This window comes from Calliopsis andreniformis, unplaced genomic scaffold (genome assembly GCF_051401765.1).
Source record: "Calliopsis andreniformis isolate RMS-2024a unplaced genomic scaffold, iyCalAndr_principal scaffold0048, whole genome shotgun sequence".
Taxonomy (NCBI): Eukaryota; Metazoa; Arthropoda; class Insecta; order Hymenoptera; family Andrenidae; genus Calliopsis; species Calliopsis andreniformis.
The window spans coordinates 4,140,088-4,166,904 of record NW_027480457.1 but is presented as its reverse complement, the minus strand read 5'-3'; the positions used below and the strand labels follow the sequence as shown (position 1 = coordinate 4,166,904).

Below are 26,817 nucleotides of genomic sequence, written 5' to 3'. Positions count from 1 at the left end.
GACATCACACTCTTCTAAGCGTGTCGTGGATTTGCAATGACCGGTACAGGCAACCAGATGTCCCTCAGACGGCGTACTCTGCACGTCGTTATACACAAGGCAGTGCACAGGTAATTTGTGACCCAGACATCGAGTGCCATCTTATTGTTAGTTTATTACATAATTGAGGCGAACAGCGAATAGGTTTTTTATACTAGCGACTGCCTAGCTTTGCAAATTTCACGGCCTAGACTTTTAAAGGCAGTCCTCCAAGAATTCTCTTGACCGACAACGCAAAATCTTTAATTTGATTTTGAAATTGTATCCGTTAAAGATGTATGAAATTCAAATTCATGTAAGAGTTACCTGCATAATCACTGTAGAACCGCAGCACGCTTTGGAGGTAATAGTATGCCAATTGCTTATTAAGGTTCAAAAAGAATTTCGGAATCAAATTGTTTGAAGATGAATGTCAAATTCAGTTTAATATCATACATCGATTAACGTTTCTTAAAATAAGAGACGTTAATGTAATTACTTTATGTATACCTTTCCATTTGTACCACATGTCCTGCTGCAGTCTGTGCAGTCTGTGATCAATTGCTTATTAAGGTTGAAAAAGAATTTCGGAATCAAATTGTTTGAAGATGAATGTCAAATTCAGTTTAATATCATAAATCGATTATGAACATTGTTTTATACTAACAGAAAGTGAATTTTTGCAGTTGGTTATTTAAAAAAACGAGTATCATGTCGTCACATAATACGATATGATATTTTACTTTTCAAAATGTACCTACGTGTTGATTGATTTGAAATTCCGATTATTTAAACATCTAAAAAATACCTCTACCCCTATCAATTTACAGTAATATACGCTCATAAAATCAAAGACTGCTGGTAATTTTAGTGCAACAGGCCTAAATACCGAGAATGTTTAAGTCATGTAGTTAACTTAATTTTGTAGACTTTGTAAGCCTTCAGTAAAGGTAAGGGTCTTTGGGAGAATACCCACGTATCTTCCAACAACAGGTATTGTGGGTTGTCCTCGCCAAGTTTTTCAAGAAATCGCAGATACTTTTTAGACGGACTTCCGCATTAAACGTTTCTGCTAATATTTGTAGTACGTGCCTAGTTTTCATACAAATCTAGTCTTTTTCTCGCAATATTCCCGTTGGGTGTGCAGTTTTCCTGCAAATTCTACGCCAAGACATCTAATAGTGTATAGAGTTTTTTCGTGTGTTGATTTGGGCAGAAAATTGATCGAAGAGTGGACACATCAATCCTTTCTATTCCAAAATTTCATAGGGCGTGTTTTGACTTACCGTTTGTATTCTAGTGTAGGCAGTGTAGGCAGGTTTACTGTTATTCAACAATACCCTTGTATGATGTTTTAATATTCACGGATGAGAGAATCGTGATGCGTGGATATGTGAAGTGAACAGATAGTATACACGAAGGTGGACATATTAACCCTTTCTATCTCATGGTGAGTGTTTTGAGTTGGCCTATGGATTGCAACGAATACACAAGATTGTTGTTATTTAATGATAGTCATTAGTTTTAATTGGATTTTGGATCCTATAGCTTTGTCGAATGTCTTAAAATTTCTGATCATCTGTTCGACGGTGAGAGACCTTTTCTCTCACTCACATCAGTGCCATACCGCTGTTTGGGCAACCACTGGTTAAAGCTTCGGCGCGGGCACATTCCTGGAGATTTCCATCAGATTTTTAGAGGCTTATAACTAACAAACAAAGCCGCAAACGCGAAATCGTTATACTTGATTTTTGTCTTTTGGTCTCTATAGCCACCCCTTAAATTTATCCCGTGCTGTTCAGAAACACGCTGTATAAATGACTTATAATCTATGTTTAAGTTTTAACTATTCCAACATGTATTATCCAATTTTATGATATTTTTAACCTTTCGATATTTTGTAATTAATATGTGCCATGCATTTACGGCTCTTTGCGTAACTATTACGCACAAAGTAATATAAAATAAATATGTCTCTTCTCAAGTTATACCTCAACAATAAATGGAATAGGAAATATCAGGTAACTCTCCTTAAGGAACGACTGGACAGTCTGATTATTCGACGTGATGATTTGAAATGTATTACTTTCTACTCGATGCGCCGTTTTGCGAGAGGTCAAAGGTGCCTGACCCAGATTTTCGGAGTCCCATTTCTTCTCGACTTCATCTCCTACGAGACGCGAACATGGAGGTGACAGGCTTCGGGCGTGATCAACCAGAAAAGGAGCCTCCTAGTCATCTTGACATGGGTTGAGGACCACACTTCTGTCATTCACGACGGTGGAGTACGGGCCTCAATGGCCGTGAGATGGTGGAGTAAACCTTTTTTCAAGCCTATAACCGTAAAAATTGAGACGAAAGAAACGGGAGCTCGGATCAGCGGCGCAGCGCATCCGCGCGTGTGTTTCGTAGCTGTTTTATGGGCATATTGTTCTACGAATCGGCGACAACTCCTAGAAAGTCCGATCCGAGACTGTCCTTATCAATATCGACTGCAGGACAATATAGCCTTCGATTGTAAAAGTAAAATGAGAGAAAAAAGAAGAAGAACCCTTGGATCGATAGTCCCAAGTGAAAGTTTCGAATGTTATTGTTTTCCGAGTATTTGGCAAAACAATACAAATGACGCAGCGATGGTTATATCTTAGGGGAAACATGCTGTTTAGCGAAAGCACGAAATTACTTTATAACGAAAATTGCCAGATGTGGAATTGAAATGCGATGACGTTAAAAAAATATGAAGTGTCCGCAGCGGGACACATTCGCACATCTAGAAGCAACAAAAATAAGACAGTTGCCTTCCCTGAACGGAATAAGTATAAAATATAAGAACTATTATACAATAGGAAGCAAAAACATTAAGGAATTACAGGTAATACAGAAAAAGTATTACTAAAATTAAAAATGTAAATTTTCGCTGTTCAAGATTTTACATTGCGACGTATTCGTTCCGTCGAGCAGTATTCGGGCTAGGACGAGCGTGCAGGATCCGACCACTACGCGTCCTACGCCTTGATTTTTACCGCGGGCGCCAGGTATCTTGCGATACCGGCGCGGCGTGGAACGCGTTTCCCGTTTTCCGAATCGCAGGCCAAGCTAGCTGTTAGCGCGGAGAGGAACGAGGTCTTTTCAGGCGCAGGGTAAGGAACGTGTCTGGGATCTTGGGTTTCTACGCCGAGAACGCCAGTTAAAACACGGTTTTCTGGTTGAAAATAAGCTGTATTTTAGCGAGAAACGTACAAGCTTTTGGCGAAATGTTTACACGCGATGGCCCGCGACACGTAGTGGCGGGAAGATACCCGTTTCTCACTAAAGAGTATTGATAAAAAATGGACTCCTGATACGTTATTGGTCAATGTGATAAGAATCGAAAGACAGGCAATTAAAGTTGACTGCTGTCAGTACTAATAATAGAAAAAACTTATTGGAAACTTCGTAATCGGGAATCAATTAAGGCTAGCGTATTTATGATACGAATCAATAGAAGTATCATGTATCAGTTTTCACTGTATCATATGAATATTTAAAAGCTATTGATGAAAGTAATAGGAAAATATATTTCTCAAATAGTAAGAAAAAAAAAACCTGTTTCAACGAATTATGTAGAGTCGAATGGAATAGAATGCAAAATTATCATTACTGAAATGGGTGGTGTACTGATTTGCACATTTTTGGAAAAATTATAGAACTGTTCATCAGGAAGAATAATATATATTTGCTTATGCAACCTCTGATAAATGAATGTTTTTATGAACATTACTTTGCGTATAATGTGGACAACAGTTAAGGAGTATATTTTAAAAAATGCGACTGAATTACCAGATATACATCTATGTCTGCTTATTGAATGTGAAGAGATATTATGTGTTGCGACTAGACATGTATTGCAATTGTATTTTAACGTTAATTTATTATAAAAATAAACTCTTGTAACAATACTTTATGATTATCTATAATAAAAATATTTTATACATATAAAAAGGTATTGTTTCCTACATTTCTTTCTTTCCCACATCTATAAATTGCATTCCACATGATCATGTACAGTTGTAATTTATGTACATGTCACTTAAAAATTGTGAAAGGTGTTAAATTTCACATTAGTGACTTTAAACAGTAAAGTCTGAGAAAGTATAAATGACACAAAACTTAAGAAGAAAGTGTTTTACAATGCGCATAAAAAGCTTTCTGTTGATTTCTGGTAATTATTTTTACTATTAATTGAAGAAGTTTTAAACAGCTGTAGATCTAGGTACAACCTTTTTTCCTAGTTTCTAAAACTAATAATCAACTGTTGCTTCTATAAAATCAAATATAAAAATACATTTTGGAATAGGTTTTACAATAAATATTAGTACTAGTAAGCATGTTACAGTGATAAAAGTCACAGATGAATGAATTAAATTTAAAGGATTGAAAAATATATTTTCAAAACTGCAAGACTACATTAAATCACCTGTTTCCCTCGAATTATAGCGCGGAAAAATAAATATTTGGTATTTAAATGACCATTACATTTATTAGTATTTAAGAACACGTAATACAACAAATGTTATAATTTGACAAATATTTATAATTTGATGTTACTCGAACGTCATTATTATTATAACATAAGTTATAGCCTAAAACTATACTGTAAATACTACTCAACTAAAATACTGTAGATATGACTTACTACTGCCAAGCCAAAACGGCTTGAGCACCTAGGCTGGTGTGACGTGACTACATCTACCCGAGCAACTTAGGCCAAAACGACCGAAGTTATCGCCTATTGTGGCATTATCAAGCGGTACGGTAGTATCGCAACACCAAGTATATGCGAGGCGTAGACGACACTACCGTGCACATTGTTTGGAGTTTTGTGTCTGAAAAACTTTAATCATATATATCATTGGATCCATAGCTCAGTTTTAAATTTCAATGATATTATCGTAACATAATGTTAGTACGATCTTTCCATTAAACCTAGTCTCATCAAATTCGGTGCACCTGTTACTGACAACTAGTCAAACCAATGCCAAATTTTTAATAATTTTTCCTGACTAAATGGTACGTTTGGGACATATAGTTCCCCTCAAACATTTTCTCTGCTAAACGATCTGAATACGATTTAGCAATAAAAAAAATTAACGTTAATTTTCAGTGTTATAAACAATTTTACGGACGATTTTTTTATAAATCTCCACCGATCCAGAGGTGTATATTCATCTCCTAAAGACAGGGCCATTAATATTTTTACGCCGTGTAGATGTTGATTTCAGTGTCTTTTATTGTTCACTCTTATTTTTCGTCTGTAAGTATTTTTTATTTTTGTTTCTATGCTTTATTTTCGTATATGTTTCTTATTGGTAACTAATGAGTTTATTTCCCATATATAAATAAATAAAGAATGCAATTACCTTTATTGGAGTTTTGTGTTCACTTGGAAAGCGTCTTTTGCCATCGATAGGAATACTTCGAATGGCTAAAAGCACGTAATGGACTGTCTATTTAAATAAATGTCTATGTTACCCGTGTCTGTGTTAAATAAGAAATACTTCTTGTTTTTTCTACGTATTTTATTCAGCTTGCTACTCCTTTAATAATGTTCTTATTTGAATCCAAACTATAGTAATTCTAAATTACATACATTCTATTTGCGAAAGTTAATAACATTCTTGTATTTTTTATTCGTTTATGTTATCTAGGCGATCCAATTTTTGAGGTCATAAGGACTGTCCAGCCTGATACGGAATTAGTAGCTTGGTTTCTCTCTACGGCACAGGATATTGTTTTTATATCGCACGACATGTGTTCAAGGTCGGCTGTATATAGATGTACCATTGACTCCATTTTGGATGGTGAGTGATAAAAGATTACTTGAACTATAAATATATTTGAAAACGTATATAGGTGAAAATTAGATTTCTTATTTGGTATTTAGAGATGCATTTAATTAATATATATATTACATGTGAAATGAGGTGAACCAACATATTTTTCTATTATGGCTCCAGATACTGGAACTCTGTCAGATCTACAGTCGGTCTGATGTATGAATTTATCTTATGTAAAAAATACAATTTTTTTTAAAATATTGAAAAGTGGTAGCAATCTCTATAACGTTGTGAAATTAAACCCTTCTTCGGTAACATAAATACGACAGCCATTATATGTAGCAGCTGTAACCGACCCACCAAGGAAATATACTAGAAGTTGGATAACTGCCTGAAATTCGGGACCGGTAGCAGGTAGTTATCGAGCGGATGAAAAGATTCTTTCCCTTGATTGAATTTGAGCCCAAGGCCCAGGTCCCCTTTTGAAGCGTTTTGAACGTGGAAAAGGACAGTGAATGAAAGAGAAAAAATGTAGATAGTGAAGGTGACGCAAAGGAAACATTATTAACATAATGCTAATGCAATGTTAAAACTACTTTAATTTTCATCATTTTTTAATAAAATTTTTACAATCATATTTTTGATGCTCTTCTGATGAAAACAAGACCAAACATGAAATCATTTGGATCATATTTACGTATTTAATTAGTGGTAGTAACTCTTCTTTTCAACTACTAAATAAGTAAATATTATTCGAATTATATCGTGTTTGGTCTCATACTAATTCTTAGAGCTAGGATAAAAGAATAAGGTCCTTTTAGGATATAATAAAGATACTTAATGAATAGTATGTCAGTATCTATATAACGCAGCAAGATCAAGAATACAGTACTTGCAATAATACAATACTATTTAGTATTGTTACTGCTTTAAAGCAAGAGCTTTGCTAATACTCGCTCTAATACTAATCAAAAAAACCTTACAAATACGTTAATAAAGGTTTCGTAAAAAAAAAACTTTGTCCTTGCATTAATATTGTCTCTCCGATACATGAGATCGGATATGATTACCTTTCGTGGTCCCTACTTCGCCGTCGAGTTTCGAGAGGGGTCACCCCGCAGTGATGGGAATAACTACCACGCAGTTACACCTAAAGCGTACAAAGTATATATGCTTGTATTCTTTTTCTGAAATTATTGTACATTCCTGTTAACATTTCTGATGTTACACTCTGGAATGTCGCTTTAATCCGCTGTTTTATATCTTCCATTGCTGTCGATTCATGACTGAAAATTTTTTCCTAGACATAACCCCAAAAAAGAAATCCATTGGTATTCGATCAGGAGATCTAATTATACCAGATATAGATTTGGCGTATACTAATATTCGGATTCATTGTCATTCGTCCCAAAATGACCAAAATTGATAGGTCTTTTGAACCTGAAGTTTTTCTTTTCCACATCAAATATCCTTGTCGGGCTCTATTAACTAATGATTTAATTGTTACACAAGTTGGATGTCATCTCCTAGTATACATTGTACAGTATAAGTTCAATGTTGCATAAAAATTGTTATCACATTTTCCAAGAACCATAATCATGTCGGCTATTTCTGATGGAGTATAATCACTTATCGTACCTAATTTAGTTCACGCACTGAATTATCGGCACCTACTAAACTATGATAAGCTGTTATACGAACAGTAAAGGCATTCAGACAGTTATGTTTATTTACATCCATAAATATCAATAAATATCAATATTCATACGCCTACCACGTTGCAATGTTTTCACTTAAGTATCTCATAAACTAATAATCTTTTGCCATGTGTGGTCTAACATTTTTTTTCTTCAGAATGACGAACTGAATCAACTAGACCATTAAAAATTATGTGATTCTGTTTAAAACAAAGTTGACCTTGTAGCCCCCCCCCCCCCCCCCCCCCCCCGGCCATTTAATTTATGTTAAAAACATTTTTTTATCTATTGTATAATTAACGAGTTACTTTCGCTTATAGATTAGAATCGGATATCCTGTATACAGGATGCTTCTGAACAGTACCGGATAAATTTAAGAGGTAAGTCCAGACCCCATAATAAGACGAAAATCAAGAATAACGATTTCGTGTTTAAGGCTTCGTTTGCTGGTTATAAGCGTCTCAAAATATGATGGAAAGCACCATAAATGAATCCGTGCAGTGGCCTTCGGCAAGGGTTGCCGGAACAACAGTATCACACTGTCGTAAGTGAGGGGAGAGGTCACTCACCGTCGAACAGCTGATCCGAAACTTAACGTCATTCGCCAAGGTTACAGAATACAAAATTCAGTTAAAATTGATAAATATCATCGAATAACAGTAATCTTTCCTATTCGTTGCAATCTAGAAGCCAATTCAAAACACTCACTATAAGACAGAAAGGGTTAATATATCCACTTTCATGTATATTGTCTATTTACTTCATACATCCACGTATCACGATTCTCCCATACACGAATATTGGAACACCATGCGAGGATATCGTTGAATAACACTAAACCTGCCCGCTCTTTGTAATTCAGAGGACAACACAGAATACGCTCTATGAAATTTCGGAGTAGAAAGGGCTAACATGTCCACCCTCCAATTAATCTTTTGGTCCGAATGCACACATGAAAAAACTGCAAGCACAACTAGAAGTCTTGGCGTAAAATTAGGAGGAAAACCGCATAAATACAACGGGAAAATCGCAAGAAATGGACTAGATTTGTAGGAAAATTCGACACATATTATGAAAATTCGCGCAAACGTTTGATGTGCAGGTCCGTCGAAAAACTAACTGCGGCTTCTTGAATAAGTCGTCGAGAACTCCCCATAACACCTGGTGTTGTTGGATTCCTGGATCTTCTCCCAAGGACCTTAGCATTATTGAAGGATTAGGGTCTCCGAAAAGCGAGTTGATGCGCGAATAAAGTTCTTCAATGTTTGACATTCAAATTTCTGGCTCGAATGATTTCTTCAAACAAAATTAAACAAATTACATGACTTAAATCGCGCTCAGCGTTTACGCCCAATGCACTATTCGCCAGCAGTTTTTGCTTTTCTGAGCGAGTATTACCAAAAATTCTTACAAACAGGAGTACCTTCTTGATTTTTAACTTTGTTAGAATCGCTTAAAATAAGTGATCTAACGGAGGTCCGGATAAGGTGAGAGTGAGGGTATAAGAAAGAAACGGGTACACAAATTCAATTTTCAGTCGGCCCTTAAAAGGACTTATGTGCGACCTTTATTTGGATTTTTTGTCTTTGGGGGCTGGGGGCTGCTCCGGTCCTCGGCGGCTCTAGTGGTCGGTGGTGGATCGGAGGGCCCTTGGTGTGGTGGCGACGCCGGCTCAAACTCTTCAGCGACGTTGGCGTCTGAAAAAAAGAAACGCGGCAGAACCGCGGCGGTAAGCGAGAGTGTAAATCAAGCTGTACCGAAGATTCCCTACTCCAGGCTTCGATCACGAGCCTATGTGGAGGGGATAGTAATACCTTGCCTGTAACGCGAAGGTAATGCAGTGGACTGTATTATCGACTCTTCTTCTGGTGCGAAGAAGAAGTCGATGAGCGAGTGGCTGGAGAGGAGGGGGGACCTCTTCTCTTCACCTTGCACCTTATAGAAAGAGTCATTTCGTACGAATCCCGATAACTTGGGGATTCGCGAGCGGGGGACACGCTATAACTAGCGATTACTAGTCCTGGAGGCTGAGGACGGCCAGAAGCTCCGCGATTTCGTTCACCTCACCGTGTGCTTCTATTCGTCACAGGGGGGTTGCTTCTAAACGGGGTGCCAGAGCGCGAGTAACGCAGAGGTGATATGCACGTACGTTAGCTCTCTCTGTTGTAATCCGTCTCTCAGGTATCAACCAGGCAGCGGCCTTTGTTGCTCCTAGACGAAGACGAAACTCAGAGAATCAGGGCAGCCCCCGATTCCAAGAGCGCAAATCTCGCTAAATTGTCACTTTTGACGGACTAGGTGCTCTGTCGTACGTATTATACGTATTCCTCGAACAGAGCAGCTTCCTAGTCGCAGGAGACAACGTTTCAGCTTTGAAGCGAGTGAGATTTCAGGTGTCTGGCAACTAAACTACTTAACAGGTTGAATGCCATGCCAATTTTACCGGGATTGTTCGTGGCGCCACGATGAACTTTCTATTTAGTGATACATATAATGTTGAAATATTATCTACAATAGATAATTTACAACGTATAAACATGATTGGCATGTTAATTTCGGCGAGGGTCACCGGTGACCCCCGTGGCGCTGGAGTACGAGTACGCGCGATTGTCATTTATCTCAAATTGTATCTTCGCATTGTTCAGTAATACTGTTACGATTTTATTATTTTGGAGACTGTTAACAATCAGGTAAGAACCTCTATTATATTTTTATATACTATAAACATTTTTGCATTTCGTATCTCCTATTTATTTTTTTTTGCCCATAAAGTTATGATTTCAAATGAAGATTCTGAGTCAAGCAATGATATACTTTTACCAAGTCCTTCCAAACGGTGCCGAATGTTGTCAGATAGCGAGGAAAGTTCATCGAGCAGTTTGTCTGATATGGTAATACCATCTTCAGTACGTCGCCGTCGAATTGAATCATGCAGTGAAAGCGAATTTGAGGATGACAGTAATAATGACGTAAATAATACACAAGGAGTGGTACGTGATACAAATTGGCATATACCTTCGTGTAGTCAACCAAAGATTACGTTTTCCAATTCATCGGGAATCAATACACATCATTCTGAAATTTTTGAATTTACTGAACCACATAGTTTTTATTGTCTTTTTGTTTCGAATGAAATATTTTAAATAATTGCAAATCAAACAAATAAATATGCTACAAAAATAGTATCAGAAAAGTGATCACGTCGTCTTGATAGATGGATTAAAACAAATCCGAATGAAATAAAAAGATTTTTCGGCTTAATTCTATGGATGGGATTGGTGCGATTACCCAAAATTCACCTATATTGGAGCAAAAAAGAAGAATATCAGCAGACATTTCCAAGTACAATGATGCCGAGAAATCGATTTGAATTACTTTTACGGTTCATTCATTTCAGTAACAATGAAGAAAACGATCCTAGTAATAGATTATTTAAAATTATTCATATTATCGAGATATTAAACAGAAATTTTAAAGAATACTACAATCCAAATGAAATATTATGCGTGGACGAATCATTGGTGCCCTTCCAAGGCCGCATAATATTTCGACAATATTTAAAACAGAAACGGCACCGATATGGAATTAAAGTTTTTAAATTATGTTGTGGTGCAGAATATACTTATTCTTTTCAAATATATTCTGGAAAAGACAAAAATAGAGATAAAACAGCAGGAACCGTATCGTCCGAGATTGTAATGTCTCTGTGCAAAGATTTATTGGGTAAAGGACATACTATATGCACAGACAACTGGTATACGAGTGTTGATCTAGCAGAAAAGTTAATAGCAAAGAATACACATTTAATGGGTACACTAAGGAAAAATCGACGTGGAAATTCAGCAGAAGTAGTATCCAAAAAATTAAAACGTGGCGAACTCATTGCTCGCGAAAATAAATCCGGAATAACAATTTTAAAATGGAAAGACAAGCGAGATGTCTTGATGCCTTCAACAAAAGATTCGGCAGAAATGACTATTGTACATAAGAAATTTTATTCGTGTGAAAAACCAAAAATGGTTGTGGAATATAATCTAGGAAAATCTTCAGTCGATCTATCAGACCAAATGATAGCTTACAGTTCACCACTACGCAAAACGTTAAAGTGATATAGAAAATTAGCAATAGAACTGTTACTGAATACATGTATGGCAAATTCGATGGTATTATTCAAACAAATAACAAGGAAAGATATTCAAATTTCCGAATTCAGAATGAAAGTGGCAATGTATTTAACAAGATGTCGTGATCATGAAGCTGAAGTTTCCATTTCTCCACATGAAAGGTCGCTGAAAAAACCACGACATGAATTAAAAGCAATGCCGGGAAAAGCTCGAACGGCCCAAAGATTTTGCAAAATTTGTTATCAAAAAAATTCAAAGAGGGTAGGAAGAATAATTGCAAAAAACTGTACCAAAAAAGTCGTGACATATTGTAAAGACTGTGTTGGTTCACCCTTCCTTTGTCTAGAATGTTTTAATACGACACATTGTAACGTGCGCGCATAATGAAACTATATTAAATGTATAAATAAAACTATTTTCAAATGTTTTATACTGCATTCATTTCTTCAGACCACTACATCAATGATGATAATAATAATAAGAAATTATAAGTGTTGTCTTTTGTCTGCCTTTTTTATTTTTTTTTTCAATCCGGGCACGTCGGTCACCGGTGGCCCCCATGGCGTCACAGCCAAGTTAAGTGCCGGTCACCGGTGACCCCCGTGGCATTCAACCTGTTAAAACCTTGGGACTGGCTAGGCTGATAGTTGCTTGACGATCGGTCGAACTGATTGTCACAAGCTAGACTGCCGTAAGACGACTGGGACGAGAGTCGCGTGTGTCTCCGCAAAGCGGGGAACGTGCTAATTTTTGCCACTACGCGGCGCTCACCAATTATCTTTTGTTTCGTTCTATTGTAATACGATGTACTCTCTCTCTCCTTCATGCTCCGATGTCCCCACTCGACATCGGGCCTAGAGTTCAAAACCGTTGCTCGACAATGCTTACTTTGTTTAAACTTCAATTTTAACGATAAAACGAGTCATACGACAACTGACCGTGTTTTGCTGTTAGGACAACGTATTCTCCAACCGAAGGCGACCTTCGGTCGGTCACGTAACCAACAGATCACGTATCTCGCGGACGAGCCAAATGCCCGTTATATAACCGCTTTTTAAACAAACTTGTTAACTGGGTATGACGAAATATTTCGTCATGGAAATTTTTAAAAGTAACAAATGAAAGGCGAATTTCTTTTACTACCTAATCATGATAATATAACTTCTCACTGCGAAGTAAAAAGGTTCCCATTATTAAACAAGTTGAACACAGTTAATTCTCTGGTTAACGGGTTAACATTTTAAAAAGTAAAATATCTCATCGTATTTCATGACGGCATGAAACTCGTATTTTCAAATAACTAACTGCGATTTACTTTCTATTCGCATAAAACAATGTTCATAATCGATTTATGATATTAAATTGAATTTGACATTCATTTGCGAACGAGTTGATTCCGAAACTTTTATTGAACCTTAACAAGCAATTGCCATAGTATTACTCCTTAACCATGCTGCGGTTCTGCGATAACCTTACAAGTAACTCTTGAAGGAATTTTGATTTCATACATCTTTTTCCGATACAGTTTCAAAATAAAAGTAAAGATTTTGCGTCGTGAGATAAAGATATTCTTGGAGGACTATCGCTAAAAGTCTAGGCCGCAAAATTCGCAAAGCTAGACGACACCAAATGTCTGAGTCACAAATTACCTATGCACTGCCTTGTGCATAATACCACACGGGGTTCACCGTTCGAGGGATCCCTGGTTACCTGTACGGTCATTGCAACTCTACAACACGCTCAGAAGAGTGTGATATCTACGGCAATCGCTTATGAAGATCCAAAAAGAATTTCGGATTAGACTCGTTTAAAAATGAACGTCAAATTCATTTTAATCTATTCGCATTTTTGAACGAGTTTAACTTGTACACTTTGTATAATAGTGTCGATCACGCGCTAACGCGTGAAGCAGCATTTCCGAGAATAACCGGCACCACCACGTGATGGACCAACGTTTGGTTAATGGGAATTTTGCAGTTGGTAGTTTGGGATACACTGTTGGTTCAGATCGGCAGCGAAGACTTATTAGAGTTGTATCTAGTAGACAAATATTCTACGGTTCAAGAATTGTAAGGTTTTAGGGGTTGGTTACAACATCTCCCAAGCAAAACTCACTTCGTGTTTTAACCAGCAACATGGCTATATTCCTTTATACTACTGTTTTAAATATTTAATTATAATTATTATAGTGTGTAATTTCTCATGTAGAGTAAGTATAGCAATAAATGTTAAACATTAAAAACTAAAATTCTAAACAGATTATCACATTACCAAAGACAATTAAAGGTGAAGATTAGTGTTATAAGCCAATTGTAAACATTGTTTGATGTTAACAGAAAGTAAATATTCCCAGTTGGTTATTTAAAAATACAAGTATCATGTCGTCATGAAATAGGATATGATATTTTACTGTTTAAAATGTATCCACATGTTAATCGATTGGAAATTCACGTTTTTCTAAACATCAAGGAGATACATCTACCTCTATCAATTTTTGGTAATACTCGCACATAAACCCAAAAATTATTGGCAATTAGTGCAATAGACGTAAACGCCGAGCGCAATTTAGCTCATGTAGTTAGCTTAATTTTGTTTACAGGAATCATTCAAGCTAGGAATTTGAAAGTCAAACGTTAAGGAACTTTCTTCACATATTGACTCGGTTTTCGGAGAGCCTATGTAAGCCATCAGTAAAAGCTAAGAGTTTTGGGGGAAAGACCCAGGTATCTAACGACACCAGGTGTTATAGAGGGTCTTCGACGAGTTTCTAAAGGACCCGCAGTCAGTCTTTCGACGGACCTGCGCATCGAACGTTTGCGCGAATTTTCACAATATGTGTCGAATTTTCCTACAAATCTAGTCCATTTCTTGCGATCTTCCCGTTGTATTTATATGGTTTTCCTCATAATTTTACGCCAAGACTTCTAGTAACGTGTGCAGTTTTTTCGTGTGTGAATTTGGACCAGGAGATTGACTAGAGAGTGGACGCATTAATCCTCTCTACTCCGAAATTTCATGGGGCATGGTTTGTCTTGACCTCTGGATTGTAAGGAGTAGACAGGTTTAGCGTTACTTAACGATACCCTTGTATGGTATTTTAATATTTGCGGATGAGAAAATCGTGATGTATGGATGTGTGAAGTGAGCAGACCATTTCCATTGAGGTGGACATATTAACCCTTTCTACCTCTTAGTCAATGTTTGGAATTAACCTATGGATTGCAACAAATTATTGTTATTCCACGATATTCATCAATTTTAACGGAATTTTGTAGTAGCCTTATCACATGTCAGGGTGTATTTCTACTGTATCTCTACCAGAGTTGTAGACAGAGCTAACAAATGAAGCCTCGAACGCAAAACTGGTATTCTCGATTTTCGTCTTATTTTGGTCTCTAGAATCACCCCTTTAATGTATCCCGTGCTATTCAGGAACAGCCTGCATAGCCAGCTCTTTTTTTCGGCTGGAGCGCTCCCTTCTTAAGTTATGCACTCCACATGTGTTGAGCTATTATTATACATATTAGAATGGAATACCGATTACTCCAACTTACCGAGCATGCAGGTACTCCAAATTTCTAGTACAGTCAATCCTTCTATGAAGCAACTAATTTGTACGACGTTGTAATAAACTCTTAATTAGTGTAAATCAGAATAATTTGTATCGCTTTATGTGGAAAAGATGGGAATTCCCCATTAATTATAACCGTAAAAGTATACATGTTATCGAAACAACGCGGTTTATGACTATGGCCCGTTGCAATTTTTGCTCCCCGCTGTATGGAAACGACGTTATAGGAATACCGCATTACAGGAGAGTTTATCGTATACATATAAGAAGGTGCTCCAACCATATCTTAGGGAGAGCAGATTTGCACATCAAAAACAACTCTAACTATCTCGAGAGCAGCTAATATACTTCCAGTGGCTATCAGAATTCGCTCCATTCGTGTCGAGGTCTCGGTAGCTATAGCGACTAAATACTCCAGCAGGTTAGACACGTGTTGAAGAAGCTTAACCGAATATGCATATTGTAACAAGCGCAGACAAGCAACTTGACATTTGTAGAGTGACAGGTCGGCTCAAGATGAAATCCCGGCGGTTATAGCGATTGAACTCCAAACGGATTACTCAAAATGCGTTCTAAGCAATTATTACTATTTTCTTACGTTAATTAATCAATCATATTATTGAGCGTTCACCAATATTAAATGCGTTCTTTAGTACTGCTATTCACTATTTTTAAAATGTATAGATTAAGAATCGATTGTAAAAGTTATGATCACATATCTGTATTCGATGTTTGTTTCACATATCAAACACGGCTACGCTCACATTTAGCCCTCTTAACTATCAATTATATAAATTCCTTTTCGTTAATGCATAGTTAACTAATTATTAAGCTTTTTGAATAAATTGTTAATATTAAAGAGATCCAAGGCTTAGATATTACTCTTTTGCATGCACCACACGAACCATTACTATCCTAAATTGGTAACAAATCCGTTCTCTTCACGCAACCATTCACTTAGCGCATTGGGACGTTACACTATACATTAGTCCAACCAATTAAAGATTCTAGGAGAGACATAATGATAGTTGGTTTTCAAATTCCTCTAATAGAAGACTTACTTGAAAAAAAATTAACATACATAGAACCGCTAAGAAAAAATAACAAAGAATTGCCTATTGAAATTGTTAGAATAAAACAATGAAAGTCAAAAAGCAGTTTGTTTGGCTTCTAAAAGGAAATGACCTTACTGTTTTACATCCCATAGGAAAAGAAAAGCGTTATACTAATTTCTAGTATCCATGTAAAAAAACAAGTCAATTGATGAGTCGACAGGTGCCAAGTAAAAGCCAATTATAATTTCATTCTGCAGTTTAACTAAAGGAGACGTAGATGTAGTCGACGAGTTGCGTAGTAGGTATATATCAACATCAAGAAAATGTGATCGGTGGCCTCTTGTATTCTTTTTTCGATTATAAGCCATCGCAGAAACGAACGGCCAAGTTATGTACAAGGTGCTCGGCTACAGGTAGGAGGAATTTTAGAATACGATTCTAGAGGTCAAAATAAGACGAAAATCAAGAATGATGATGTCTTTCAATTTTTAATTAGTTATAAATAATTAACAATGCCCTAAGCGACATATCATCATTTTTTGTTTTCATCTTATGTTGATCTCTAGAATCACATCTTAAAATTTCACTCACCTGTAGCTGAACATCCTATATACAGTAATATTGCGGACGAGAGCCGCTCTCGGGTCTGGTCGCGACTCTCGTCCGCGACTGGTAGTCGATTCGGCTTCCTTTGTTCTCGGTCGCCGAGATAATTGGTACACAACCGGAGAAGCAAAAAAAAGGGTCTCGCTCGAGCTCGATGCCCGAAATCAATGACGTCAGAAAAGACAAGAATAGCATTAGGGATTTAATAGGAAAAATTGAAGTTCCTTATTTGCAAACAGATTTTCACGCAAGTAACACCAATCGATTCCTTGTGCTCTCCCGATAAAAATGATATCAAATACGACATGATTCCTATTATTTATAATAAAGATATTTAAGTAATAAAGGTTGGAACTCTGCGACGGTTACGGAGAATCGTCAAAGTTACTTTTCTATCAGTTCTTCACGAGCTAAAAATGACAGTAAATGAAGATTTGGCTAACAGAATTTATGTATATTATCTTTAATCGATGTCGGAAAGAAGATACTAAAAATAAAAAAATAAAAATTTCTAAACATTTAAAACGGAACTTATATATATATACTTTTTGTATTACGCTTTCATTTTCTTAATAATTTCAGTCATGAAATAATTAAACACAAAAATATGAGGGAATAATAGGGAGTTAACCCTACGACGAGAGCCGCGCTCGTCGAATCGACTACCACTCACGGACGAGAGTCGCGCTCGGGTCTAGTCGTGCCTTAGAATCGACTACCATTCACGGACGAGAGCAGCGCTCGGGACTGGTCGTACTTAAAATCGACTACCACTCACGGATGAGAGCCGCGCCCGGGTCTGTTTACATAACGCGCCGAGCATGACCTTTCGTTCTACAAACCAAGTTTTATGTATCTTTGTTAAAAATAATCGGAATCATGTCGTGTTTGACATCATTTTAATCGGGAGAGCACAAGGAATCGATTCGTGTTACTTGCGTGAAAATCCGTTTGCGAATAAGAAACTTCAATTTTTCCTATTTAAATCCCTAATGCTATCGTTCTTTTTTATGACGTCCTTGTTCTCGGGCGTCGAGCTCGAACGCGATGGTTCCAAGAATTGGTTTCTCGGCGACACGTATCAAACGAGGTAGTGGGGATAAACCACAACTCTCGTCCGTCTAGACGAAACGGCTCTCGTCCGCAACATTACTGTACATACTGCTAATAATCAATATTCAACTATAAGAAGATGACAATGCATGCAATATTTGGGAAGCCTTATCATCAGCTGCAATAGAGAGCAGATAACCCAAAACTGACAAAAGAAACTTGCCTAATTACACCTAGAGTATGTGGCAAACGCCATAATATTGAACACACATTGACATCTACACATCGTACTTCAAAAAGAACATATACGGTTTACCCTAGTGTAACGAAACGTGCATTGTAGTACACAAAACATTCACAGATAGAGCGGCTTACCTGTGAACATGGAGTAGGATTCGTGTCGCGTGCGGTTAAGAAATAAATTTCATAGACTATGATTTTTCTTTCAAAACAGAACGTGAAATAATTTATTAATCTAATTACACTGTTCGACAAATTTTGACTTTTTTTCGGTTTTGTAAGCGTGAATAAACATTTCTTATAGATTTCGATGTGCTGATTACGAATCTGCAAACCGTTTTTCCCCAGAACGTACAGTTTTTGAAAAAATCAATTTTGAAAAAAATGACAAATTTTCAACTTTGGGATTTTTTTCTGCTTTTACCGTAGTAGTTATTTAGTTGCTCTTTGCACGAAATGATTCTGTGGACTCTCCCGAATAAAATAATATAAATAGTTATTAGATTATAAACATCGAAATAGGTTTAAATAACAATTAAAGTGAAAAGGACACCCAAAACGCACCCATTTTTGCTGATATTTTTCACTTCATTTCAAAAAGTAAGGGTCTAGGAGAAAAGTTGACTATACCACGCAATAGAGCAAAAACCTTTCTAGTAAGGAAAGCATCAGGCGAATGTCCAAAATTATGTTTGTTTTCAATATAGAAATAAAATAGTTTGGTGAAACGCGCGGCGGCGACAGTGGTACTCAATGACAGCGGCGCGCGCGGAGGACGCCTCGCCTACCGCCTGCCGTTCAGCGGTCCCTATACGCATTGACGTCATTGAGTAGCACTGTCGCCGCCGCGCGTTTCGCCAAATTATTTTATTTCTATATTGAAAACAAAAATAATTTTGGACATTCGCCTGATGCCTTCCTTAGTAGAAAGGTTTGCTCTATCGCGTGGTATAGTCAAATTTTCTCCTAGACCCTTACTTTTTGAAATAAAGTGAAAAATATCAGCAAAAATGGGTGCGTTTTGGGTGTCCTTTTCACTTTAATTGTTATTTAAACCTATTTCGATGTTTATAATCTAACAACTATTTATATTATTTTATTCGGTAGAGTCCACAGAATCATTTCGTGCAAAGAGTAACTAAATAACTACTACGGTAAAAGCAGAAAAAAATCCCAAAGTTGAAAATTTGTCATTTTTTTCAAAATTGATTTTTTCAAAAACTGTACGTTCTGGGGAAAAACGGTTTGCAGATTCGTAATCAGCACGTCGAAATCTATAAGAAATGTTTATTCACGCTTGCAAAATCAGACCCGTGTTGAACAGTGTTATTTTACACTACTAAAGTACTTAATTGTGTTCTGATAATCATACAAACTTCAGTCTTTTGACGAGATAGATTCTTATTAATATATGAACTGATATTTGTCGCGAGGTTCTATATGGACGGAATATTAATGACTTATAATCTGAACAGATGGCAGTGATGATCAATGCCAATATGGCTTAAGGAAAGGCCAAGGAGCTGTTTAAAGCTGTCTCGATCGGTAATCAAGGGCTGGTCAAAGCTGCCTCGGTTAGGAGTGATCCAGGAGCTGGCTAAAGCTGCCTAGATCGAAGGGACCAAGGAGCTGGTTAAAGCTATCTCGGTATGGATTTGGAAATTGAGGTTGGAATTTGGAGAAAGAGAACTGCGCTGCGTACTACTAATAGTACTCTTCGTCTGCTGGCGCCACCTTATTTATACGGGAAAATGGTCTCCCCCTTTTATGCCCAATGACTGCCCTCGATATAGGGGTAGCATCGTGTTGCCCCTGCGTGTTTAGGAGTCATTGCAGGATACGCGCTCCCAATTGGTTCCGAGCTGTGCTGCCAGACTGAGGACGCAAATCTTGAGAATTACCCCCTCCACTACGCATACTAACGCACGGGGCGCGTATCCGTGAGCTCGGCGCTTCGGACAGTTTCGGGCAGCTTCGGGAGGTCGAGAGAGAAGGTGGATCGTGATGCGCACTCTCTCATTCTTTCAAATGTTTACATCCCAATCGCTAGCAAGCGGCAAGCGGCACGCACCTTGCGCGAGCTTTCCGATTGCCTGGATATTTTCAGTGTTCAACTTAGAAAAGTATTCTAATGAAAAAAAATTTTTTTAATTTTTTCTGCAGAAAAACTCATTTTAAGACCCCCTGATTACGTTTTAACTAATAAAAAAAGAGCTTTTTTTAAAAACCGCATATGTTTATTAACCGAATTGCATTCAAACGACTGAATGAATTTCAATGAAACTTTATATCTAAATTTTATATTCACATCTCAAGATCTTATTAGATTTAGAGCAAAATCGATGCATGGATTATGATACTTACCTCTTATAATTATATTTATATTACACATATATTTTTTACTATTAGGTGGGAAGAAAAAGATTTTCATTTGTAAAGTTAACGTAACGCGATTTAGTCTGGAAAGCACTGCTTGTTTAGAGCTAGGTTGGTTAGAGCTAGGACGGGAAAAGAAATACTTTGAGTTGATTAGAGCTAGGGTCAAAAAAAGAGATGTTTCGAGTTGGTTAGAACTAGGACCGGGAAAAGAAATACTTTGAGTTGGGTTAGAGCTAGGGCCACGAAAGAATTCGAATTCGGTCGCGCGAGAATGTTTCCGTTAAGACCTTTTGGAACCGAACCGGAAATAAAATTGTGCTTATATCTATATACAGGGTGTTTCTAAATTCGTGGGAAAACTCGGAGATGTAGGTAGAAGACAAGAAAATAAACCGAAAACTTCCTATGCAATATTCTCGGAAACGCTTAGATTGTTAGTTATATGCGATTTTATATTTCGTAAAATACCGATGTAACAGTGACCCATCCCCTTTAAGGTCAGTGTCCGGGCTTCGACGAGGCCTCGAGCTTTTAAAGGTCTAAGCATTTCTGAGCCTAAGTGAGCTTCTGGCGACTCGCAACGCGTGTCGAGAGATATCTCATCGAATGGGAAAGCATACTTTCTAATTGAAAATACTATTGATATTTATTTACAATTAAGGGGTTGCTTTGGCATTTTTAGAAAGTCGAAAATTTTGCTTTCTCATAAAGGGATGTCTTGAACCTATTTAAATAACGTGGAAAAGATTTCATACTAAAATATTAAAAATGAAATTCGGTTTGAATGGAGAAATATCTTCGAATCCGGAAATATTTCTGAAAATTCAGGAATCCTTTCGGAAAAAACTAGAGATGTGTTTGCGTGAGGGTGGAGGGCATTTCGAACATCGATTATAAACATATGGTAAGTCGTTATTATTATTTACACACAGCGTTCTTCTTTAATACTCTAGTCGGACTTTTAATATTTTACTATGAAATATTTTCCACGTTATTTAAACAGGTTCAAGATATCCCTTTATGAGAAAACAAAATTTTCGACTTTCTAAAAATGCCAAAGCAACCCCTTAATCGTAGATAAATATCAATAGTATTTTCAATTAGTAAGTACGCTTTTCCATTTGATGAAGTATCTATCGACATGCGTTGCGAGTCGTCAGAGGCTCACTTAGGCCCAGAGATGCCTAGTCCTTTAAAGGGGATGGGCCACTGTCATATCGGTATTGTACGAAATATAAACCCGCTTATAACTAACAAACTAAGCGTTTCCGAGAATATTGTATATGAAGTTTTCGGTTTAGTTTCTTGTCTACTACCTACATCTCCGAGTTTTCCCACGAATTTAGAAACACCCTGTATATATAGGCTCTAGTAACTACTGTCAAAAGTTACGGGGACGTAACACAACTCAAAGTATCTCTTTTCTCGGTCCTAGCTCTAACCAACTCTAAATATCTCTTTTCCCGGTCCTAGCTCTAACCAGCTCGAAACATCTCTTTTCCTGGCCCTAGCTCTAACCAACCCGAAACATCTTTTTTCCTGGCCCTAGCTCTAACCAACTCGAAACATATCTTTCACTGGCCCTAGCTCTAACCCAACTCAAACTCCCTTTTTGTTACCTACCCTCGGCCTGCCACCATAATTTTCAAGCATATAAAAATTTTTATCTCGAAAACAAGAAGAGAGCGACAATAATTTCATTTAGAAAAATTACTCCACGTCTGAAGATACATGATATAAAAAAGATTCAAAGAAATCGGTGAGGAGGCTCTTATTTTAAATAATTACCAATATAAATATTTTATATTGAAGGTTGTGACAACGTGCACGTTACTGGTCAAGAGTGGACTCTTAGTCTAATACATTTAACGAATTTTCAGTATCAATTTATTTTGTGATAATCTTGAATTTTGAAGTGCAATAAATTCTGAACTAGAAAGGGTTAATTCGATAAGAGCAGTGTTTTTCAGACTAAATCGCGTTACGTTAACTTTACAAATGAAAATCTGTGTCTTCCCACCTAATAGTAAAAAATATATGTGTAATATAAATATAATTATAAGAGGTAAGTATCATAATCCATGCATCGATTTTGCTCTAAATTTAATAAGATCTTGAGATGTGAATATAAAATTTAGATATAAAGTTTCATTGAAATTCATTCAGTCGTTTGAATGCAATTCGGTTAATAAACATATGCGGTTTTTAAAAAAAGCTCTTTTTTTATTAGTTAAAACGTAATCAGGGGGTCTTAAAATGAGTTTTTCTGCAGAAAAAATTAAAAAAATTTTTTTTCATTAGAATACTTTTCTAAGTTGAACACTGAAAATATCCAGGCAATCGGAAAGCTCGCGCAAGGTGCGTGCCGCTTGCCGCTTGCTAGCGATTGGGATGTAAACATTTCAAAGAATGAGAGAGTGCGCATCACGATCCACCTTCTCTCTCGACCTCCCGAAGCTGCCCGAAACTGTCCGAAGCGCCGAGCTCACGGATACGCGCCCCGTGCGTTAGTATGCGTAGTGAAGGGGGTAATTCTCAAGATTTACGTCCTCAGTCTGGCAGCACAGGTTCCGAGGTTTTTGGCGCATACGTCTGGTGGTGTTTGCGCAGGCGTATAGAGAGCGTTGCTTGTTGGTTGGCTCGTGCTGTCATCATCCGGTCGTCATCCTGTCGTCAATGCGTGTTCCATCGCACGCCATAGGATGTCGCTCTGGTAACGTACTGATTTTGTGCACATGCGTAATGGGAAGCGTCCTGTTGTGTGTGCGCACGTGCGTTGCGTGTCGCTGACGCGAGGATTCGATTTAAGGATTTGAGGTTAGGGTTATGAGTTAGGGGTTTAGATCACTGCCACTGTTCAGATTTAATTATCACTTATTATTTATTAAATCTAAAAGGAAAATTGTCTTTTAAAACTCGGTTTCTTCATAGTCGAAATCGCAGCTGGTTGTTACACTAAAATGAAATACGTGAAGACACAATGTTTTTGTCATAAATGTAATAAATCAATCTGTTTTAATCACACGAAAAACATTTGTGAACATTGCTTTTGGATTATAGAATACGAAATTATAGAATTCGAAGATTAAAACTGTACATTTGCCACCCTTTTATAATGTGTACTATTTTCTATCTATTTGTAAATATACTGTTTAAGAAAATGGTAAGTTTGTGACACCACTGGCTTATAAACAAAACACGTGACCATCAGTATATAAATAAATAAAATAAATAAATAATAAAAATACATAATAATAATAGTTAATTGGTCTTCTTCCATATCGATCTTCTAAAATTCATCTGTTTTAACAATGCTTGCTGAAGTACTGCGTCTTGTCATCTTCTGACGTCTTTCCGACATAAAATGTTATTGACTGTGGTACACCACTTGTTAATAAAATATGAAATTTTCACAGTCAATATTCTCTTTCTTAACTGCTGTGCATGGTGCTTACTTTAATAAATGAAAAGATTATTTTGTCATGCAACATGTTTTTGGAGTTTACTTCTGAAATAAACATGAAGCATGATTTTGTGCAGCATAATATCATTTTTTTTTAATACATTTTGTATTGATGCATCTCCGTTAAATTTGCAAAAAGATGCTTTGCACAACTGACATTCTTTATGTGGGTTAGTACAAATTATTTTCTTCACAATTGCAGAGTTATTAATTTCCTGATATTCTTCCTGATATTCCTTTATTAGTTTGAGACGCAGCACTCATTTCTTCCATTACTACCTCAGACACTGCAATTGAAACCAACACTTTGGCTGGAGGTAATATTATTGCCGTACAGAGCAGGATGTACGTTCCTATGCCCAACAGATCAAATGCATCCAAAAAAATTTGTCAAGGGATCTTGATTAATCAATCTTGTCTTAAAATTTTCAAATCCCTGTGTCTTTAATAATCTCCATAGAATTTTAAATGCGGAGATAGTCTTCATCTAATTCTTCAAACATAGTGATCCAGACACTGGCATTTTAGCAAGTGGAGGGACATATCGCATACATTATATATATTTTATTGCGTCAGACCAAAATTCTTCATGTGCACTGACTTCTGAAATGACTGTTTTCAGTGGAACTTCTAAGGCTGCACTATACCTATTAACGGAGTCGAATAATTTGTTGAAAAAATTGAGGACTTCCGCGGTCGTGAGACCTTCTTCCTTCAATATTTTTAATGGGCTATAGTCTGTTTCTACAACGCCTGTAGTAATAAATATTTTATCACTTATTCAAGCATAACAGAACGTCCATACTATTCATATAGTAAAATATAACTTACTTACATTGATGGCGGCTAAGGAATTCTATGTGTGACACCACTGTTTCGCTAAACACGTATGATGCGAACTTCGCTATCATTTTTTGAATTGTTTCAGGTACCACATGTTCATTTGTGAGTCTCTTCATCATGGGGCGTACCACGTAGCCAGAAATATCCATATTATACACCTGTTCAATTATTCTCCATGATGCAAATTGCCTTTCACATTCTTTTCTTCCTGGTGTCACATGTATTTCCAGATCTTTATTTAATAAGTTATTCCTTATTCTTTTAATTAAGTGCGGCGTATCATAAGATGGTATCAATTGAATACCATCTACTTCAATTATGTCATCTATAAGTATAAAATGATTGCATTGATTCACAATATTACATTTTTTAATTTATACGAAAATCTAATAATGTATACATGTGGTGCTCTTCTCCTTGTTTCCATTTTTTCCTCAATGTGTCTGCCTGTAATGTGTTGATGGCAGCAACATTCGATGATCTTTGATCACTTGCAGTGGCAACAAGTTCTAACCCAGTTGTCTTCAGTGCTTTTACTATATTCTTGATGCACTGTATTAATTGTGATGCTTTTGTTTGGCTGTCGCAATAATTGTAGGAAATGGATATTTCCAACCATTGTGTAGTCCTTTTAACATGAAGACAAGGGCATGATCGGCAAATCTTGAAGTTCTTCTTGTGTGCCAGTCTTTGAAGCCTATTATTTTGTCTTCATTAATGTCGTAATCAACCTGGGGCATCAATGACATCTCATCCCACATCAATACATACAGTTTTTCTTGAGCACTCATGGTATCCACTTGACCACGTAGATGTTTCATCACAACTTGTGATATTCCAGTCTTGATTGGAATTTTTCTTAAGATCTTCTTTAATGTGGTTGCACATAACATTTTCAGGAGTTTGTATGATTTAGAAGACTGCTTCAGAAGTGCTGCGGCCAATATTTTCTCATCTGTTGTGTAACATCTTCCCTGAAGACATGTTTCATAAAGTTATAAACAAATTACAACAAAATAATGCAATGAAAATACAGCATATATTACCCAGCAACAATAAATAGTTACAAGTCAAATATAGTTATATAGCCGTACCCAGACACAAAACCAGTCAGAGGCATATGGTTGCAATTAAATAAAAATATAAGTAGAAACTATAAAAAGTAAATAGAAAAAATAAGTAGTATGATTATAAGTAGAAACCACAAGACACCATCATTCTTTCAGACAGGTAGGGTGACTGGGTTCATCATCACTGGAGCACACCTTCAGGCACCTCATGCATGTGGAGCAGTGTGCAAAAAAATATTAAAATTGTGAATATTACTGAATAGCTACTGGTATGTCATTAGCTACATCTGTTGAATAACGCGCGCATTTATGATTTCAACGACGCCATCTAATAACGTTATGTTTTCTATCTCTTTTTGTAACGCATTTCGGGTTACGTTTTTGATTGATTGCACAAGCATATTATTCAATAAAGTTTCTTTGATTATTCTAATACCACGTGTATAATAATATTTCCCCTTCCAACAGGTTATGGGCCCAGGAGTTTTTTTTTTTAAACAGTTGGTGAAAGTTTATTTTTAATTTTTCTGTACGTTATAAGGTATAAATATAAACTAAGAGAAAACCACGTGCAGAGTTAATCTAACTGTTGGAGATGATATGGACGCGACACGTGTTTTCATTACTAAATTGAATAATCAGAAATATCAGTCAACGAAGGTTTATGGGATTTAGTAGAGGCAAATCCTCCTGCAGAAAGAAATGTGGAATGGTTAAGTAGGGACGGCAAAGCCAAGGCCACAATAATTTTATTAGTAGAAGATGACCAGTTGGTGCATATTAGATCTACTAGAAGTTCCAAAGAAGCCTGGAATGCATTGAAAGAGTATCACGAAAAGTCTGCACTTTTAAGTAAGATATTCTTATTAAAAAAGTTATGTA

General features: G+C 36.7%; 1 protein-coding gene across 1 annotated transcript in view; it reads left to right on the top strand.

The window, feature by feature from the left end:
* LOC143187503 (uncharacterized) overlaps positions 1-26,817 on the top strand; it is a 124,532-nt gene that overhangs the window by 41,393 nt on the left and 56,322 nt on the right. Inside the window, exon 3 of the mRNA XM_076391716.1 lies at positions 5,706-5,858. Within this exon, the coding sequence (XP_076247831.1) occupies positions 5,706-5,858 (153 nt within the window). The remainder of the gene's footprint in view (positions 1-5,705; positions 5,859-26,817) is intronic.